General features: G+C 43.2%; 2 protein-coding genes across 7 annotated transcripts in view; both read left to right on the top strand.

The window, feature by feature from the left end:
* Positions 1-20,534, top strand: part of SMARCC2 (SWI/SNF related BAF chromatin remodeling complex subunit C2) — a 151,302-nt gene that overhangs the window by 106,728 nt on the left and 24,040 nt on the right. For 5 of the 6 annotated variants that reach the window (XM_075852144.1, XM_075852143.1, XM_075852145.1 and 2 more), the window contains one exon: positions 1,692-3,087. The exons of the other annotated variant lie outside the window; for it this stretch is intronic. In XM_075852144.1, coding sequence (XP_075708259.1) covers positions 1,692-1,753 — 62 coding nt within the window. In that variant the 3' untranslated portion in view covers positions 1,754-3,087. Of the gene's footprint in view, positions 1-1,691; positions 3,088-20,534 lie in introns of those variants that run through there. 6 annotated transcript variants of the gene reach the window in all.
* On the top strand, positions 8,059-10,270 carry LOC142743725 (uncharacterized). Its single transcript, XM_075854750.1, has 2 exons — positions 8,059-8,733; positions 9,619-10,270. The coding sequence occupies exons 1-2, from the start codon at positions 8,633-8,635 to the stop codon at positions 10,268-10,270; spliced, it is 753 nt and encodes a 250-aa protein (XP_075710865.1). The 5' UTR covers positions 8,059-8,632.

The raw sequence follows: 20,534 nt of genomic DNA, 5'->3' as shown, positions 1-20,534 counted from the left end.
TAAAGATGAAAACAGGATGGAGCAGAACGTTTCAATAACCATAAGAACTTAGGCTGGTGTCTGACACCTATTTAAATGTGAGCATGTCAGAGAACTAAACACAGCCTATTTATTTTAAATCCGACATCGACTTGGTACAATCTGCTCCGTTACTTTCACATAGATGCATGTTCTTATTCAGACTGACACTAGGGGGAGCTGTGGGCATGTTGTTCTGTTCTATCATATCTGTAGCTGCTATTCTCTTTACACTGCAGAGGCTTGCTGCACTAGTAGTTTTTGGTTGCTTTTTTATGTTTTTGGTTTTTTTCATTGAAGTAGATTGACTGGTTCTCTGATTCTTTACTTTCATGAACCATCCTTTACAGTAAAATGACTCGTGTTATATAGTCTATAGTTATTACATTTATTTCTTGCAATATAATTGAATGTATAACTGCTACACCCCCCTCCCCTTTTCAAGCCATTATTTAGTAGCGGCACCTGAGTCTTTCCAGATAGGTTTATACCAGCTTTGCACATGTGGAAACTGTTGTTTTTCCCTAAACGGAGATCGAAAATATCAACCACAAGTTTTCAACTGGATTGAGGTTTAGCATTGTCTTGCTGGAAAATAAATCTCTAGTCTCAAAGCTCCCCCAGCCTGTTCCCTGTAATGTATTGAAACCAAGCTCTCCACGGCCACAGCATGAAGCTACCACCACTAGTGACCATAATAATTCTCCACTTGATTCATAATACCCCCACCTGCAACCGACGAAGCACCAGGGTAATGCCACATTGTAGCGAATAGGGTTTTTCTAAAAGACCAATTTAGTAGAAGTGAAAACCATACATGTAAGAACCTTGCTGTAATGTGATGCGGTATCATGATGGTGGTTTCCCATTGATGTTGCCAACAGCGTCTCCTGTAAGAAGTTTAAAGTTTACAGCAGGAGACGTGGCCAAAAGAGTGGTCGGTCTGGTTTTCCCATGCAAAAGCATTACGTGGTTGTTTAAGTGACTGGACTGCCTGTGTATTCCACCGACACATTTACATTTCTGGCGAGAGACATGGGTGGCAACATTATTGAAAACTATTGAATTGACATGCAGGTTTTTTTTGTGGGGCTTTTTTGCCTTTGTTTCTTGCAGGACGGTAGTAGTGCGTCTTTGTTCTGCATCACTAATGTCAGCTTAAATACCCCCTATATCGTTTGCCATGTTTTTTCATTCTTTTAATGTAAGGAATGCAAGAAATAGTCCCTGTCTTGGAAAAAAAAAAAATTTCTTTCAAAGTTTTCCTACATCTATCAAATATATGGGTCTAATATGGATTTTAAAAAAAAATGGCTGTGCGAATGTAACTTTGGGTGTGGCCTAGTAATGTTTGGTTATAATTGTAGCGACTACGGATCACTTTGTAGAGATTTGTCTTCACTTTGACATTACTCTTCTGTTGATCAGTGTGAAAAAAACAAATTAATTCCACTGTAAATAATACAGAGAAATTCTAGCGGTTGAATATTTTTTGGAGGTCCTTTAAAATACATATTACAGATAGACAAGTATAGGTGGAAAAATATGACCGTAATTGTGAAACCGTAAAGCTGGAGAACGAGCAGCATTTACAATGTCCGCCTTGTCTCTAATATACGACCTTTATCTGTTAAGCATTCATGTTCAGAATTCCTGTGTGTTTCTTGTTCCAGATCCTGCGACATCTCTGCCTCCAGAAACCCTGGCAAACACAGTTGCTCCTGCCCAGCAGTAATATTGGGACAATTCTTTTATTGGGGGAAAATGGAAAAAGAGTGAAGTTAAAAAAGCTTGTGGAATTTTTTTTGTGCCACTTCGTTCCAGTTCTAGTACCCCCCCCCCCCCCCACAGGCTCAGAACCACACACTGAGCTCTCCAGGGACATGGTGCGGTTTATACCTGGACAGCAAATTATTCTGTGAGGGACATTTGAGGAGGATTGGACTACAGAATTCAAAGTTACAAGTGTGGGATCCAGAAAAGCAGTAGAGACTGGTTAATCTGCAATCATTTGTGGGGTTAGAGGATGAGCTCCTTGTCCTCACAAAGCTGTGGACTGGATGAGTTCTGATCCAGATATCTGCTTGCATCTTACAGGAGAGACGACTATGAGAGTCATCGGGGAGAGGATCCTTTCTAAGATCTAGAACCACGTTGTGCAGGGCTCCACGCCATCTACACAGAGAGAGACTTAATGAAGGAGACTCCTCATTTTTGAAAACCATAAGTGGTTGCGGTTATGGGGATTTCCTTCCATCGTTGGCTTGGTGTAATGGACAGCCAGTCTTTGTACATGTTTAAAATGTTGCTGTCTCAAGCCAGTTATTCCAGAGGAGCCATAGCTTCTTGTTGCATCTTTGCTTCTGTTGTAAGTGGTGTAGAGGACGGCCATTTTCCCCAACATTGATATCCAGTATGATGCTTATTGCACTGGGTTAAAGATCATTTCCTTGTATGTTGTCTGACGAATGCTATGAGAGTTCTATATTCCTGTAGCTCCTTTGTACAAAATGGGGAGATGCACAGAATTCTACAAAGGATGTGTTCTTCAGGAGTGTGGGCCCGTTTGTGTCAGTGGAAGGAGAGGGTGAGCAATTTTTATATCCCTGCGGAAGGATGGCATCAGGGATTCCGCCTCACTCTATAGTGCACTATTTGACCTATTCGTAAAATATTTTAGCTTTCAACTATATAAGCTTTTTTTATTTTGAATCATTGTATTTTAAATATTTTTGGCAGAGATTGGGAGATCAGGGGTTCAGAGTGCACTTTAATGAAAGGAGGCTGGGAGAGGTCTTTTTGTTTTTTACTGCAAAGTTTAGGCTAGAGAGGAAAGCGTTGGGTGATTTGCTAGCACATCGAAAGGAGGACTCCTCTTTTTTAGGGTGAGTACTTTGTCAACCTCCTTGGAGCTCTGATAACCACCTGGTTATGCTGACCCCACCCCCTGTCTGTCTGTTCATGTTACCTGTACATTATCCTGTGTCTGTGCATCTTACCGTTCCCTAGCCATGGGGTATTAAAATCTTAAAATTTATAACAAAAAAAATAAAATACATGTGAAAATTCTCTTGTATTTATTGAGAAAGGGCTGGATGGCTCCATCATTATGTAAATATACAGAGAACTGCTGGGCTGAATTTTATAGCACACGCACTCCTTAAAGAGGCTCTGTCACCAGATTTTGCAACCCCTATCTGCTATTGCAGCAGATAGGCGCTGCAATGTAGATTACAGTAACGTTTTTATTTTAAAAAAACGAGCATTTTTGGCCAAGTTATGACCATTTTTGTAGTTATGCAAATGAGGCTTGCAAAAGTCCAAGTGGGTGTGTTTAAAAGTACAAGTCCAAGTGGGTGTGTATTATGTGCGTACATCGGGGCGTTTTTAATACTTTCACTAGCTGGGCGCTCTGATGAGAAGTAACATCCTCTTCTCTTCAGAACGCCCAGCTTGTGACAGTGCAGATCTGTGACGTCACTCACAGGTCCTGCATCGTGACGGCCACATCGGCACCAGAGGCTACAGCTGATTCTGCAGCAGCATCAGCGTTTGCAGGTAAGTCGATCTTACCTGCAAACGCTGATGCTGCTGCAGAATCAGCTGTAGCCTCTGGTGCCGATGTGGCCGTCACGATGCAGGACCTGTGAGTGACGTCACAGATCTGCACTGTCAGAAGCTGGGCGTTCTGAAGAGAAGAGGATGTTACTTCTCTTCACAGCGCCCAGCTAGTACAAGTATTAAAAACGCCCCGATGTACGCGCATAATACACACCCACTTGGACTTGTACTTTTAAACACACCCACTTGGACTTTTGCAAGCCTCATTTGCATAACTACAAAAATGGTCATAACTTGGCCAAAAATGCTCGTTTTTTAAAAATAAAAACGTTACTGTAATCTACATTGCAGCGCCGATCTGCTGCAATAGCAGATAGGGGCTGCAAAATCTGGTGACAGAGCCTCTTTAACATTGAAATTGCAACACCAAGATGGACAAGTCGTAAGGTTATGCAAGTCGAGGGAGTAGCGGGTGTCGCTAAGATCTGCAAATTATCTCATTTTCTTATCTCCAATCTGTGGCATGTGGAAGGGGCATAAAAGCCAGATTGAAAGCAAAGTTTTTTTTAGCCACATGAAACATCAATAATTGCATTAAGTGGTGTGGGATGATTGTGCGTCTCTTCATCGACGTGCCAGTTATCACAACTTGTCGCAAACTGAGAGGGACAGAATACTTGAACTGAGAGACCTTGGTTAATCACATCGGCAGATCGCTACGCACCTAGGCCGAGATGTCATTACTGTTCAACGTTGCGTTTCCTGGAGGTTGGGAGAACAACAACAAACGGGAATGACCGCAAGAGATGCGCGGATGCAAACCCCTGCACGGACGGATCGTCTGATTGGAGAAATGACGCGCAGTGATCCATTCTGTACTGCAAGTGAAATTGGACATCACATCCCAAGCCTAGGGCGGCAACCAGTGTCGGCACAAACCATCAGCAGCCAATCTTGATGATTTGCGTGCCCAAGTGCATTCAGCGTGGCATAACATTTCTCAGACAACCATTAATAACCTCATTGATAGCATGCCAAGGCGTTTAAGTGCGTTATTTCTGCGCGTGGCGCTCATACTCTATACTGAATAAATCAAGATGTTTGGAATATTGTTTCCATATTTTAACCTCTTAACGACATGTTCGTATGTGACCGCTGTTAAGGGGAAGAATGGAGCGGGCTCACGGGCTGAGCTCGCTCCATACTCAGTTGGTGACGACTGTGTTACACAGCCGGCACCTCGCTACAACGGACGGAATCAAAGATCAATTTGATTCCGTCCGTTTAACAGCTTAAATGCCGTGGTCAATCACGACCATGGCATTTAAATTGTTTGAGGGGGCACATCCCCTGATTCTAACACCCCATCGCACCACGCGATTGGCCAGTGAAAATGGTTGTCATGGCAGCCTGTGGGCCTAATGAAGCCCCCCAGGTCTGCCATCTTTATACTCCAGCGGCAGGGCTTCAAAGGAGACTGTCAGAATCACAATATACTACAATACGTTAGTATTGCAGTATATCATGCAAGCGATCCAATGATCGCTGGTTCAAGTCCCCTAGGGGGACTAATAAAAAAAAAAGGAATAAACAGTTAAAGGTTTTTGGGTTTTTTATGTTCCCAAAAAAACTTTTCCCATTCTTCCCCTAAAGCAATGTTAAAAAAAATAAAAGTTAACATAACTAGTATCGCGCAATCCGTAAAAGTCTGAACTATCACAATATAACGTTTGTTTAACCTGCTCAGTGAACACTGAAAAAAAAAATCTATAAAACATGCAAATTGCTGTTTTTTGGTCACCTTAACTCTCAAAACATTTTTTATAAAAAGTGATCAGAAAGTCATATGTACCCCAAAATGGTATCGTGAAAACTACAGCTTGCGCTGCAAAATTTATGCCCTCACAACGCTAAATTGATGGAAAAATAAAAAAGTTATGACTCAAAATAGGGCAACACAACATTTTTTTCGTATCAACCTGTGGAATAAGGTGCACATGTAGTTTTTACCGCCTGATGGACGCTGTAAAAACAAACCCCCCCCCCCCAAAAAAATGACCATCGCTATTTTTTGCCCATTTCACCCCACAAATTTATTTTCAGCTTCCCAGTACATTATGCGGTACAATAAATGGCGCCATGAAAAACTACACCTTGTCCCACAAAAAACAAGACTTCATTTGGCTATGTCGACGACGAAATAAAAAAAGTTATGGCTTTTGGAAGGCGGGGAGGAAAAAATGACATTGAAAAAACTCAAATTGTCTGTGTCCTTAAGGGGTTAATCCTTTGCACATCTTTAACACGTCTATCGATCCTGTGATTTCCACAATTCCAAAACTTTTTTTTTCCTGGTGTTGTAATTTCAGTGTTGAGGAATGTAGATCTAAACCAAACAAAGAGATCCTCTTATGGCTGGAAAAGCATAAAACATGCCATTTTTACTGTGAACTTCGATCATCACTGAGCACCTTTTACAATATGTGTGTGCCTATGAGCGGCCGTATAGAGCGTTGCTATGTCAGTGGTGTGGATGGATTCGTATCTCCCCTGGCTGCGTATTAACCAGCCCATAAAAGGAGGCCTCCGCAGCGTCTGTGCCTCAGGCCATTTAAAGAGTGTTTCCTTGTTTTTAATCTTGGCGTCTAAAGGAAGGAGGACTTTTCTATGGAGGGACCTTGCTCAGAGTTCCCCCTTGGCCTCATGTGTTTCCTCTACTACATTGACCAAGGGGGTTCCTTGAGAAATACAAGGAGTTAAGTAACGCTCTTCAACTACTATACATAAATACACATTTATCAAAGGCTTATAGTGCACATCGCGAGGGAGTTGTAAATGTATAGAAATCTCCATATGTATATACATGGCACTAACAGTATATACTGTGTACTTATTCAATGTCAATAATTTATGAACTTCTTAACATGACATTGTGCCCCACCCAAAAAGATGTCACCCATTACCGAATCCAGTGTATAACACCTGTTATTGTGTTGGGAGGTGACTATCACAATACTGACATTTGATCTCTGACAGGAGACCGTGTGGCATGTTCTTTTTGCTTCTCCACAATTTACCTTCAGACGACTGCCACAGTGATCTCATAGAAGGACTCTATATGAAGAGCGAAGAAAACAAGTTTTGTTATAGATAATTGTATAGTGATAAGTAAAGCAGTGTAAATGAAATGTCTGTACCCACTTAATACCCACCACCCATTTCCTGAGCTTGCCTTGAATTGATCCATCTAATAGCCGTTTTGGCTGACCCCTCCCCACCTCCTCCATAAACATGCATTGATGGGGGACTGTTGAGCTGTGCCTATTCACAATGGGGCAGATTTACTAACACTGTCCTAAGGGATATGTACACCTTAAAAGAAGCAAAAGATTTATTTTGGTTTTTTTTCTAAATCATTGTTTTAAGTGATTTGAAACAATGTTTGAATTTACTTTTATTAATTATTATTTTTTTTACGTTTTAAGCCGAATCCGTGAGTTCAGCTGAACTGACAGTTTGGCTAAAATCTGGTCCTTGATAGGTTTATGAACTTAGATGTGATCGTTATTAGCTGGAGTCCACGTGTCAAAGACACCAGCTTTCAGTCGAGCCGTCAGCACAGCTGAACAGACGGTCGCAGCTTTGACAGAACAACGTCGCTTTTATGTATACAGGAAACATAGAAGCTGTATCTTAAAAAGTAAGGCCTCATGCACACGACCGTGTTTTTGCGTCCGCAATTCAACCGCAAATCCACGGGTTAATTGCGGACCCATTCATTTCTATGTGGCCATACCCACTATCCGTGTTTTCACGGCTCTCCGCATGTCCGCACATCCGTGCCGCAGAAACTCCGGACATGTCTTATTATGGGCCGCAAATGCGGTGCGGACATGCCAATAGAAGTCAATGGGCCCGTGGAAATTGCGGATACACCGCCGTGTGTCATCCGCAGTTTGCGGATTTGCGGAAGTGTTGCTAGGCGACGACCGGGAATGACTTCTGTCGTCGTGAAGTCTGGAGACAGTGCATGAGAGCAGCAGAGAGCAGCAGAGAGCAGCATGGCTTCAATAAACGTCGAGAAACTAATCATCCTGGTCCAGCACAAGCCCTGTCTGTGGAATAAGCGGGTGGAAGAATATGCAGACAGGAATCTGAAAGATCTTGCCTGGCAGGAGGTCTGCAGTGAGGTGCATCTTACCGAGTGGGAGAAGGCAACTAAAGTGCAAAAGAAGCGCATGGGTAAGTTTCACACCTTGATGCGGTTTCTGAGTACTCCTGTCATGTCATAATGATATGCCTGACGTTTTGATTGTTGGCAGTTGGATCACTGAAACACCCACCAATCGCTGAAATGAAGCTGCAGAAGTGCACGTGAGATTGTGGGGGTCTCATGGCTCTGAACAGCACCGATCAAAACGTGACATGTCACTATGAGGGTATGTTCCCACACACTAATTACGGACGTAATTCGGGGGTGTTTGACCTCTATTACGCACGCTATATACGCCGCAATAGCGTTGACAAACATCTGCCCAGTGAAAGCAATGGGCTGACGTTTGTGTGTTCAAGCGGCGTGTATATTTACGCGTCAATAGACGCCCGCGTCAAAGAAGTGACCTGTCACTTCTTGTGCCATAATTGGAGCCGTTATTCATGGGCTCCTATGAAAATCAATTACGTCCGTAAAGGACGCTGCGTTAAAGCGCCAGCACATGCCTTTACGGCTGAAATTACGGGTGATGTTTTCTCCTGAAACCAGCAACGTCATTTCAGCCGTTACGGACGCTGTCGTGTGGGCACATGGAAAACGTGGCAAGTCTGCTGTAGTTTCTGCAACGTCGGAATTACCTGTCAAATATGCAAATGTAGGTGCAGATTTGTTGCGTAAACAACAAAAATTTGCAGCATCATTTTCATATAATAAACAACATTTCCTAATATCTAGTAATGTACTCTTCTAAAATGTTGATCTGTGATTGGTTTATTTTATATCATAGTCGAAAACGTCAAAACACGCTGGAACACGTGCCGAGACCAATTAAAGCGTGAGATGAATGACAAGGGGAAGAGCGGAGACGGACGTCTGAAAAAAAAGCCATACATGTACACCAAACAACTTTCGTTTCTTCTTGATGTAATGCAGGTTGGCCCGTAAGTATTGCTTATATACTTTGATCATTGTAGTCTGCCCATGTAGCCAGTTGTGTAAGTACCGCTGTAGCAGCCATAGCGACTGCTACGGGGACCGCGGCATGAGGGGACTCCACCATGTCCGGAGGCTCCGCTAGCAGCCACTATGACGGCTACAGCGGGACGCAACTGAACACTACGGCTGAGCAGGGAGGTATCTCCCCGCTCTGACATTAAACAACAGACATGTATCCCCTAACCACTGAATAGGGGATACATGTGTGATCGCTGGCATTGACAGGGAGAACGGGGGACAGAAAGTACCCTGAACTTCTCCATCCCAAACCTCGTACTTTCGCCAGCTCTGTCAAAATGAATGGAGCCAAAGTCGTGCTTGTGCGCATACATAACCAGCGCTCCTTTCAATTTTTGGGAGATGTGCAGACGACAGAACTTAAGGGGACTTTCAGTCCCCCCTTCACCCTATCGCTGCCAGCGATAAGGCATGTATTTGTAGGACACACTATAGGTGGCATTTGTCCGGGGGGCGGGGAGGGGGGCCTGTATGGCGTTAGCGGCATACAGCCCCCTCACTAGATAACGCCGTACAGTCCCCCTATAGATAACGCCATATAGTACCCCGGTAGATAATGCCATACAGTGTACAGTGTGGGGCTGTATGGCGTTATCTACAGGGGTGGGGGCAGCAAAAAAGGCACTATCTACAAGGGGGGGGGTGACACCCAGTGGAGGGATGGCCCCAGTCAAAAGTTTGCTATGCGGCCCTGTCTTTCCTAGTTAGGGCTCTGCATGTAGTGATGCATACATAGTGTATTTGCCCAGCTGTAGACATGACGTTAAATTACTACAAAAATTCCCTAACATTATGTTTTCATTTTCAAACAGAACCAAGGATAATCTGGAGGAAGAAGAAGACTCTGATGAGACTCAAATTGAAGAGCCTGACGTAGCTTTGGGGACTACTAGGTCCACTTCCACTCCTGTGACAGCGGAACCAACAACAGTGGATAATCCAGTCTGTGCCGCGGACGAAGAAATTATCCCCCGAGGTAAACGTCGACGTTCTGCCAAAGGTCCAACACGTACAGAGCCAAGGCAGGAAGTCGACTTGCGTGTATTAGAGCACTTGGAGAAAAGAGCTACTGAAACTGAAGAGGGCACCTTCTGTCGCGCTCTCTCTAATATTCTTAAAAGAGTGCCAATTTCCAGACAGATAAGGTGCCAAACAGCACTAATGGAAGTCGTGGAAATATTTGCGACACATCCTGACCCACGTGCAATGCATCAGGCCATCGAGTTTCATAGACGGAGGTGTGATGCAAGCACCTTCAACTCTGTCCCTCCAGCACCTGCAGCAACCGCGCAAGGCATCCAGCATCCGTCATATGTAGACTCAATGCCGCTATTCAGTGACGATCGTTCAGTTTATGGCATGCCAGGACCTTCTCAGCAACAGTATGGGCACATGCAGCAGGGGGAGGCAGTTCCACGACCACATCATGAATCTGCACCTTCGCAATCCTTTTACAATTTATAATTTAGTTATATAACATAGTTTTGTTTATGTTTGTTGACACTATTTTATGCAAGAAATAAAATAAGTTTATAGTTAATTATGTGTTTGCCTTTATTATTATTGCAAAACATAATGAGGTATTGGTCTGCATTTCTGCCAAATGCAAATAATCGCTTTTTTTTTTTTTAAATTAATAAAGAATTTTAAAAAAAAACCAGAAATACATTAGCTCGCAACCCGCGTCAAGGGTCCTCATTCTCTTGCGAGTCCCTACTCTACTACTGCAACTTTAACTACTAACATTTGTAACATAAACCGGAAATACAACAGTCCCTCTCAAATTTTAATTTGGCAGACGAAGCACATCCCTTTGCCAAGGAACTGCTCCCTCAGGTGATACAAAATAGTCTGTATACAAATTACGGACTGCCAGTCCAGACACTCCAGGTCTTCCATGTGGTGTGTAGTCCAAAGGGATGTAATTAGTAGAGAAATGGTTCAGCTCTGCGTCCACTGCCGACTCATGAATCCTCAGAAAATTGTGGAGGACAACACACGCTTGTATAACCTTTGTCACATTTTCAGGATTCATCTGAATGGAGCTCTGGAACACACGCCACTTGCTGCTTAGAATTCCGAAGGCGCACTCCACATACCGTCTTGCACGTGTAAGGCGGTAGTTAAAAATGCGCCTCTGTTCATCTAAGCCACGCCTAGGGAATGGACGCATCAGGTGAGGGGACAGTCCGAAACCTTCATCACCCACAATGACAAAGGGTGCTGGTGGTCCTGTAGATCCTGGAAGCTGTCTAGGTTCCGGAAGGTCGAGCTGGTTAGATGCTAGACGTTCACCCATTCTGGAAGCCCTGAAGATGCCAGCATCCGCAGAGCTTCCATAGGCCCCAATATCGACAATTATAAACCGATAGTCACTGTCAGCCAAGGCCAACAGCACCACCGAGAAAAACTGCTTATAATTGAAATACTGAGACCCTGAGTGAGCAGGCTTTTTTACGCGGATGTGCTTACCATCTAGCGCACCAACACAGTTGGGAAACTGTGCTGATTGGAAGAAGCCATCGGCAATCCGAATCCAGTCCTCTGGCTTGGGCTTTGGCATAACTGCTGCTCGAAGTTGCTGCCAGATGACTTCGCAGGTAAGCTTGACAATCTTCGAAATAGTGGAGCACCCCAGCAGAAACTGGAAATGTAGCGATGCAAAGGAGTTGCCGGTAGCAAGAAATCTGTAAAAAAAAACAAAACATATATAACAAAATATGCACATACAGGAAAAATATCTGCAGCACGGTGGCAAGCCGGCAATATGAACAGGGGACAAGTATACTAATATTGTTTGCAGGGTAGAGACATGTCGTAGAAGGGGATTTAGGTTTTCTTACCTCAGAGTGACCATCAGGCGTTCCTCTGGAGAAATGCAACGTCTCGTGGTGTCCTGGAAGATCAGTCCAGGACGAAGGTCCGCCAGCAGACAGTCAAAAGTTTGCACGGACATACGGCAGTAGCTGAGGAACTTGTCCGGGTGCTGCCGCAGGTCTGAGTACAGCATGTTAAAATGCCCCTTCCTAAGCCGTTGTGAGATAATGGGGTGAACCCAATATCTCCTCCTCCTCCTCGGTTCTTCGTCCAGCATTGGTGGTTGCTGTCCAAATCGCCTGGAGAGGAGCCAGTGCAGGAGTACATCATCCACATCATCAGAAGACATGTTCGCAGTGAGTAACTGACAAAAACCACAGCTATATCAGCAGCGCAATCTCACTGAACTCGCACAAAGCAAAGATCAGGAAAAATGCAGCAGGAAATGGCTCCAGAGCGATCATGTGACCTTCTAAAGGGGGTTTGACCAAGCTTTTGGCATCCTGTTTAAAAGTCCCTTTTTTTTTTTCATCCACATTTTTGCGGATTACATACGGATGAACTGTGGATTACATACGGATGAACTGCGGATGACATTCCACGGAACACGGTCCTGGAATTTGCGGACCAGAAAAACACCACGGTCGTGTGCATGATGTCAAAACCTTTTTTTTTTTTTTTTTTTTTTTTTTTTTTTAAAAGTCATTTTAAATGTTTCAAATCACTTCAAGCATTAATTTATTTAAAAATAAATAGCTTCAAAGGTGTTCTTATTTGAATTTAGGCTCAAACTGGATAATAATTTGGCACATCTTTAGACTCTTCTGTCTAACTTTATACCCCCTCTTGGTTGGCTTACCTAAGACCACTTCTTTTGCACAATTTGGTGCATTTTAAGCCACACACCCTTTTCCACTGAGCGATGCCCCCTTGTCGGGTGAGGCACAAAAAGTTTCTAAAACGCTTTGAAAAAAAAATTCACTCCTTATGTGTGCGCCATAATTCTGCGTCGATTTATTTTTTTTTATTTTTTTTATTAAACTTTTTTATTAAATTTTCCATATAAATTTAACATACATATATAATATCTCAACAGAATAAAAAAAAGAAAAACAATAGACAATGCATTGCAATGTTCATACCCTGAAACTAGTATATCTATGATACATATTCTTTCTTTCATTGATAAGTCCAAACTTTTTTAGATTGTAGATCTATTGCAACTTTGATGACAGGTTATACTGAAAAACCTAGCAACATTTAACACGGTAACTATGGTAGCCTACCTAATATTTTCTTGTTTGTCTCTTCCCCTGTATCCCTTAATGTCTTGTGCTCAATGTGTTCCTCACTGATCGTTTGATTTTATAGTCTTTAATTTCCCTAATGTCCCTTTGATATCCTCGATGAGATACCATTTAGTTTGCCTGAAGCCCTCCATCGTTTCTGCTATATCCGAGTCTTGCATTTGTACTAAGAATGGCTTCCATTTTTTGAAAAATTTCTCCGTCTCCCGTTCCTTGTGCCTCAATGCCTCAGTTCCATCTGAATGTAGATACTTATGTAGTTGCTGGACTAAATGTTCTAAATTCGGGGTGTTAGTTTCCAGCCAATTTTTTAGAATGCACCTTTTGGCTATAAGTATTATTATATGTGCTAACGGCGGTATGTGTTGCAATACTCCCTCTGCTTCAGTATCTAGTAACGCTATTGAGTGAAATAATAGCAGCGTCGGGTTCAATGGAATAGTTTTACACCATAGCTTCCTGATATATGCCAATACTTCCGTCCAATATCCCTGAGTAGCCGAACACAACCAGATACCATGATATAAGTCTGTGTGCGGCTGAGCACACTTTGGGCAGGAATGTATCCTATTTGGATTCCCATCTGTGGGTGGTATGTTAAAAGCATAAATGGCTGCATGCATCAGTCTAAATTGTGTCTCCCTCCATACTTCATTAATCACATGCTTTCTCACTGTTTGCCATCCCTCCAGTAGCTGCTCATTTATATCCGGTGTTTTGAGAATACGTCTCCAATATGGAAATTGATTTTTATTTTCTAGTCGTACATACATAACTTTCATTGCCCGGTACAATTCCGATAGGGACTTCCTATGTGAATCTTCTCCCACTAACGCATCGAAGGGGTTATCTATTATTTATTTTTCTAAATTCCCCACCAGCTTCGTACAAAAAGCTTTAATTTGCAGGTATTGCAGAAAATGAGTTTGCTGGATCCCATATTCGTTCCCCAGTTCTGGTAGCGTTTTTAATCTCGGTTCCGTCGCATGCAATACATGCTCTACTGTGTCTATCCCTTTGTTTTTCCATGCCTTAAATAGACTGCTAGACTTCCCTGCCTGGAACCGGACATCAGTCCACAGGGGCAAATACTTGGACAATTGAAATGAAAGGCCCTGTTTTTTCCTCACTTCCTTCCAACACATTATTGTGTCATGTAGTATGACTGAGGATTTGACCTTTTGGGGTAGGTGTCCTAGCTTAGTGTGTAGCAAGGCCCTTAGATCATATTCTTCCGCCAGAGCCGACTCCAAATCTCTATTTGAGTAGTGACTAGTTTTATGTATCCAATCCAGAACATGGCGGAAGAGGCTAGCTATGTTATACCCTCTTAAGTGCGGTATGTTCACTCCCCCTTGCCAATGATATCCCTGTAATTTTAGCAATGACACTCTGGGGCGCTTATTCATCCATATGAATTTCGTTATAGCCGAGTTAAAGGCATTTACATCTCTATGCTTCAGCAACAGAGGCAGTGTTTGCAGCGGATATAGTAATCTCGCAAAGGAAATCATTTTGACCAAATGGCATCTCCCAAACATGGACAGTGGTAAGGCCATCCATCTTTGTAGTTCTAATTTTATTTTGCGGAAAATGGGTTCGTAATTCAGTTGGTATAGTGTTCCTGTGGTCCGCCCTATTTGTATTCCCAGATATCTTATCTGCGATTTTGCTATTTTAATTCCCAACCGTTGGAGGTTCACGTCTGCTGTGTGATTATGATGCGTTAAACCTAAAAGTTCGCTCTTAATTGTGTTAATTTTAAGTCCCGCTTGTTTTCCATATTCTTGAATCACCTCAAATACTCTAGGCAGATGTCTGGACGGGTGGGAGAGAAATAACAGAATATCATCTGCAAAAACCGCTGTTTTGACTTCTACTTCGCCCACCTGGATTCCTGAATATATCTGCCCTCGCTCCAGGACCTGTATCAGAGGCTCCAAAGCAAGGTCAAACAAAAGTGGTGATAAGGGACACCCCTGTCGCGTGCCCTTTGACAATTTAAACATGTTCGATCTAACGCCCGGAGTGCAGACTGCTGCCGTAGGATTATTGTACAGTGCTTTCAGATATACTCTAAATGCCCCTTGTATATTAAATTTATCCAGGACCATGTCTAACCACCTCCACTCAACGTTATCAAATGCTTTTTCAGCATCTAATAACACTATTGCTGCCTGATTATGTGACTCTATCTCGGCCCTTATCCCGTCCATGACTCCCAATACCTTTCTAATGTTTGTGACTGCCGATCTGCCTTTTATAAACCCCACTTGTGAAGGACCCACCAATAGTGGCATTATCTGAGCCAGTCTGGTCGCCATGATCTTCGAGATTAGCTTAAGATCCTGATTAATTAAAGATATGGGTCTATAGGAGCCCGGCAGTAACAAATCTTTTCCCTCCTTGGGCAACACTTTTATATAAGCCATGTTTGCTGCTGCAGGAATGCCTTCTCCCATTAACAATGAATTGAAGTATGCTAGTAGCGGCGGGGTTATTTGCTCTTGTAGTATTTTGTAGAATTCCGCCGGGTAGCCATCAGGTCCCGGCGCCTTTCCATTTGACAATGTCTTAATCGTCTGCTGTAGCTCTTCCTGCGTTATTGGTGCATTCAACTCCCTTAATTGCTCCTGATTGAGTGTGGGCATGGGGAGATTGGCTAAAAACTGGCTCTCTTGTATATCCTCAGGTCCCGCTGTGGACGTATACAGCTGTTGGTAGAATTCTTCCAGCACAGCATTTATTTTTTTAGGCTCTGAATGAATTTGACCCTCCTGGTCCTTCATTTTAGTGATGTGCGTCTGCGGCCGAAACCCTCTAGATAACCCTGCTAGCATCTTTCTGGCTTTGTTGCCGAACCTAAAAAGCTTGGCTTCATAGAGTGATCTCCCGAACCTTTCTTTGTTTTCCAACCATGTTTCGAAATGTCTTCTGGCCTCTATCCATTTGAGTTTTTTACTTGTTATAGGGTCAGCTAGAAAGGTAGAGTATGCCGCTCTAAGTTTGTCACTGCATTCCCTAAATTTTTGCTGCGTTTGTTTTTTCCTAAACGCTGCATACGATATGAGCCTCCCTCTTAATACCGCCTTCGCCGCTTCCCAATAAAGCGCCTGTTCAGTGACATGCTCTGCATTATCTATCGAGTACTCCATCCACCATCCTTTTAACTTCTGCTGGAACTCTTCCTCTTCTGCCAGGTGAGTTGGGAATCTCCACTGCGTGAATTCCCCCCTAGGGTGTTTATCTATCAGTACCAGCCTCACTGGCGCATGGTCCGATATGATCATGTCAGTGATGTCTATTTGATCCACATACTGCAGTAATTGTTGGCTCAGGAATATGTAATCTATTCTAGACCAGGATTTATGGTAAGGTGAATAATAGGTGTATTCCCTATCATCTGGATGCCTATATCTCCACCCATCCGTTACTTGTGTTGTTTGCGCGAATTCTGCTAAAATACCATCCGTGCCTAATGCCGATGCTTGAGTACTTCTCTTCCTATCTTCAGTTGCACATTGTACTGAGTTAAAATCTCCTCCCACTAACTTCATTGCACAAGTGTCCGCTAGTAATGTCGTTTGCAGGGTCTGGAAGTAGGTGCGGTTATTTGTGTTAGGTGCATAAATATTATAGACACTGATCTCTCCCAATTGCGTATCCAACAATAAATTCATCATGCGTCCCTCTGAATCTACCTCTTTTGAGCGCATCGTTGCAGCAAGATTTTTATTTATTAAAATCAGGACCCCGTTTTTTTTTTTAACTGCCGGAGAGCCGTAGACCTGTCCCACCCAAAATTTTCGCATCCTGAAGAAATCTTTTTCTTCCAGGTGTGTTTCCTGGAGTAGGGCCAAATCTACCTTCATTTTACCGAGATGCCTCAGAATCATTGATCTTTTGTGTGGGGACAAAAGCCCCTTAACATTCCATGTTACTACTTTCATATAGGGCTCTTATGATATGTGTCTGTGTTTGCATGTGATGTATCTTCGTCTCCTAGGAGGAACCATTTTTCAACATTCCCTTCAATATGGCTACCATTCCGCCTTAAACTCCAACTAAAAACAAACAATTTAAACCTTTTTGTTGCCTTCTGACAACCCCACTTCCCCCTTCTTTTATTACTTTTGACTTCACTTTTTTCTGCCATGTGATCTTCTTTCACCTACTCTTTAACCTAAGCAGCCTATCTTCCTTTATCACATATAAGATTAACATTTATAACATATCTCCCGGGTTCACAGATATATATCTATACATCCCACCTTGACATCCTTTTTTGAAACTTCCCTTCTACTACCCCAGAGAGAGTTCCCGCCAACAAAATATATCTGAAGCTAAACATCTGCATTACTCACTACTCCCATAAATCGGACAGTCCACCATCATCTGGCTATTTGTCGAGATTATCCATGCCTCGGTGTCTGCGTCAGTCTTTTCTCTTTTGGCGGTTGTCCTTTCTGGTGCGGTGTATCCTGTTGCGTGCCACTTCTTGCAGGGTTGTTCTCTGCCGCAGTGGGCCCTGGAGCTTTGAGTATGTCCTTGTATACTGCTTCCGCTTCCCGATGATCCGTGTAGACTTGTGGTGTGCCACTTGGCGTTGTTACTTTTAAAATCGCCGGATATTGAAGTTGAAACTTCATGCCTCGATGATGAAACGCTGTGCAGATTCTGCTAAACAATTTCCTTTTCTTCGAGACTTCCGCTGAGTAGTCTCCAAATAACATGACTGTGACCCCATTTAATTTTACCGGCCCTCTTCTGGTCTTGTATTGACGTAGCAGCGCTTCCTTGTCAGAATAATCCAGGTAGCGAACTATGACTTGTCTTGCCCTCTGTATCTGGCCTTGTGGCTGTGTCAGCTTTTGTCTGTCTGGGCCCACCCTGTGCGCTCTTTCTACTTTGCACGGGCCTTCCATATTCAACATCTTCGGGAGGTCATATTCACAGATACTTTTTAAATGCGTTGCCGGCACTGTTTCAGGTATTCCCACCACCCGGACGTTATTCCGTCGTGATCTGTTCTCTAGATCATCTATTTTGGCCAGCATCTTTTCCTTTTCTGCTACCAGCTCTTGCAGTGTGCCATGTGCCTCTGCTGCTTCATCCTCCAGCATCGAGATTCGCTGTTCCACCTCGTCTAGTCGTGTACCATGTTGCATAATATCCGCCTGCATCTCTTTCAAGGAGTCTGATATGGTACTGGCTAGGGTGTCCTGTATATCAGGTGTAATGCGCTTAGCCACTTCCATGGCCAGTCTTTTGTAGTCTATCTTCATCGAGGTCGAGGGTTCCCCTCCCCCTTCCCCGTCCGACATTTCGTCTTCCTGTTCTGACGATGGGCGACTCACTGTCTGCTTGTCTTTCCTGGTGACCGGCGGCATCACGATAAGTGCTTCACTATGAATGTCTCTGTGCCAGCTTCTACGTCTATTCAAGGTAAGTCAGTGTGTTTCTCGTTGTCAAAGTCCTGTCTGCGTGTGAGTGGTCCCTTCCGCACAAACCTGCAAAATGGCGTGTCCTCTCTCCTCTGTGCTGCCCCGGGAGTTTTGGCGCCAAAATGCGTAATCCGCGGTGTCCCGATAACTTTATTGCTCCCCGTGCCGTGCCCTTCTGGTTTCCGTGCCTCTCCTCAGCCTCTCCTCGGCTGACACCGTTTGGGGTATGGGGCCTTTAATGGCGTCCGTGCCGTCTCACAGCGAAGGTACCTCGGGAGTTGCTATGGCTGCAGCGATGATGTCGGGACTCTCCCTCCACATTCGGCGTAGTCTGCCGGTGAGATGTCTGTCGTTCCCCGGTCGATACACTAATTGTGCTGGCTATGTCAGTCGATTTGGGTATCGTAGGTCTGGAGAGCTCTTTTTCACTCTCCTCGCATGGCAGCGCCGGAACCGGAAGTCCTGCGTCTATTTTTATATTTTCTGTGGATGCCTACTCATTTACGGGGGCACGTTTATGTTTCTGACAGGGCCTAGTCTTAAGACTGCACTTTCCATATTGTAAATCCCAACAGAAAGCTTGGTTCAAACACTGAGCCTGCAAGGAATGTGTTTTTTTTGTTTTTTTTCTTACTTTTTATTTCCTTAAATTCATACAAAATTTCATACTTTTACATTTAAAAAAAACAACCCCACGAGCATCAGAGCAGACTAACAAAGTTACTTTCGATAAAATTATTCCTCATTAGGTCTTAGGGGTATGTACTCAAATTCTTTCAGGATACTGTCCCATTCTTCAGGCTTCAATGTTTTACCTATGAAACTCATCCATCCGTTTTAAAATTGTTTGAAGGTCTTGAAGTCTGTACAGGGTAAGTCTCTCTTTTCAATTTTCACCAGTCTCTTTAAATCTTCGATTACGATGGTAGTTCACACATAACTATAAGGCTAGTTTACATATGTGAATTATTTGTCCCAAGACAGTTCAGTAAAACAATGAACATAATAAAATAGTTTGTGTTGACATGTATAACACCACCACCTGATGCCACAAGCATCATATCTCTATTGGCTATAATAGGGTTCATTTTCTGATAACCATCGCTTGACCTCTAATATTAATTATAGTAAGTTTTCTTAACTGACTGTATATAAAATATTACCCATTAAAGGGGTTTTTCCCATCAGAGCCATTTATGACATATCCGCTGGATATGTCATAAATGTCAGATAGATGCGAGTCCCCCCTTTGGGACCTGCACCTATCTCTAGAACGGGGGCCCTCTAAACCCTGTTTTAGCTTTTTGTGCTTACGCTGCCTCCCGGCCACTTACTGATTACATGGTCGGGAGTTACGGAAACAACTGTTTCCGTAACTCCCATACAACTGAATAGTAGTTACGGAAACAGTGTAGCTCGCATTCTATGCTGCTTCCGTAACTGCTATTCACTACTATGGGAGTTAAGGAAACAGCGTAGCTCAGCGAGTTACGCTGTTTTCCATAACTCCTGACCATCTAATCAGTAAGTGGCCGGGAGGCAGCGTAAGCACAAAAAGCTAGAACAGTGTTTAGGGAACACCGTTCTAGGGATAGGTGCGGGTCCCAGTGGTGGGTCTCGCATCTATCTGACATTTATGACATATCCTGTGTCATAAATACCACCTTAAAGGCTTTGTCAATGTTTGAAAGTGTTGTTTTTTAATAAAAATGTGTTTTAGTGTGCGTTAATAAACTTTGTAAATACATTTTCTTAAAAATTATTTTTACTTTTTTTTTAAGATACAGCTGCTCAGGTTCAGTGACAGCAGGTCCTGCGTGTCTCTGACACGCAGGATCCACCCGTAAACGAATACAAGTTATGAACTTAGATGTGATATTTTACAGGTGGATCATGCAGGACCTGCTGTCACTGAACTCGTGAGATCCGCGGGACTGACGGATTCAGTGAACGGTGCATGATACAGCTGCTCTGTAAATAGAATACATAGCAGTTGTATCTAAAAAAAAAAAAAGTCAAAAGAATTTTTAAAATGTCTCCCAGTACAATGTGGGGTGATCTCTATGTTGCTTGTTCTTATCGTAATCCGCATACCATTTATTTTAAGAACAAATAAAATTCTAGCTTAAGATAGAAGATGGAAATCGCCAATACACCCCA

The sequence above is a fragment of the Rhinoderma darwinii genome, chromosome 2, assembly GCF_050947455.1.
Source record: "Rhinoderma darwinii isolate aRhiDar2 chromosome 2, aRhiDar2.hap1, whole genome shotgun sequence".
NCBI lineage: Eukaryota > Metazoa > Chordata > Amphibia > Anura > Rhinodermatidae > Rhinoderma > Rhinoderma darwinii.
This window is presented reverse-complemented; position numbering and strand designations above follow the sequence as displayed.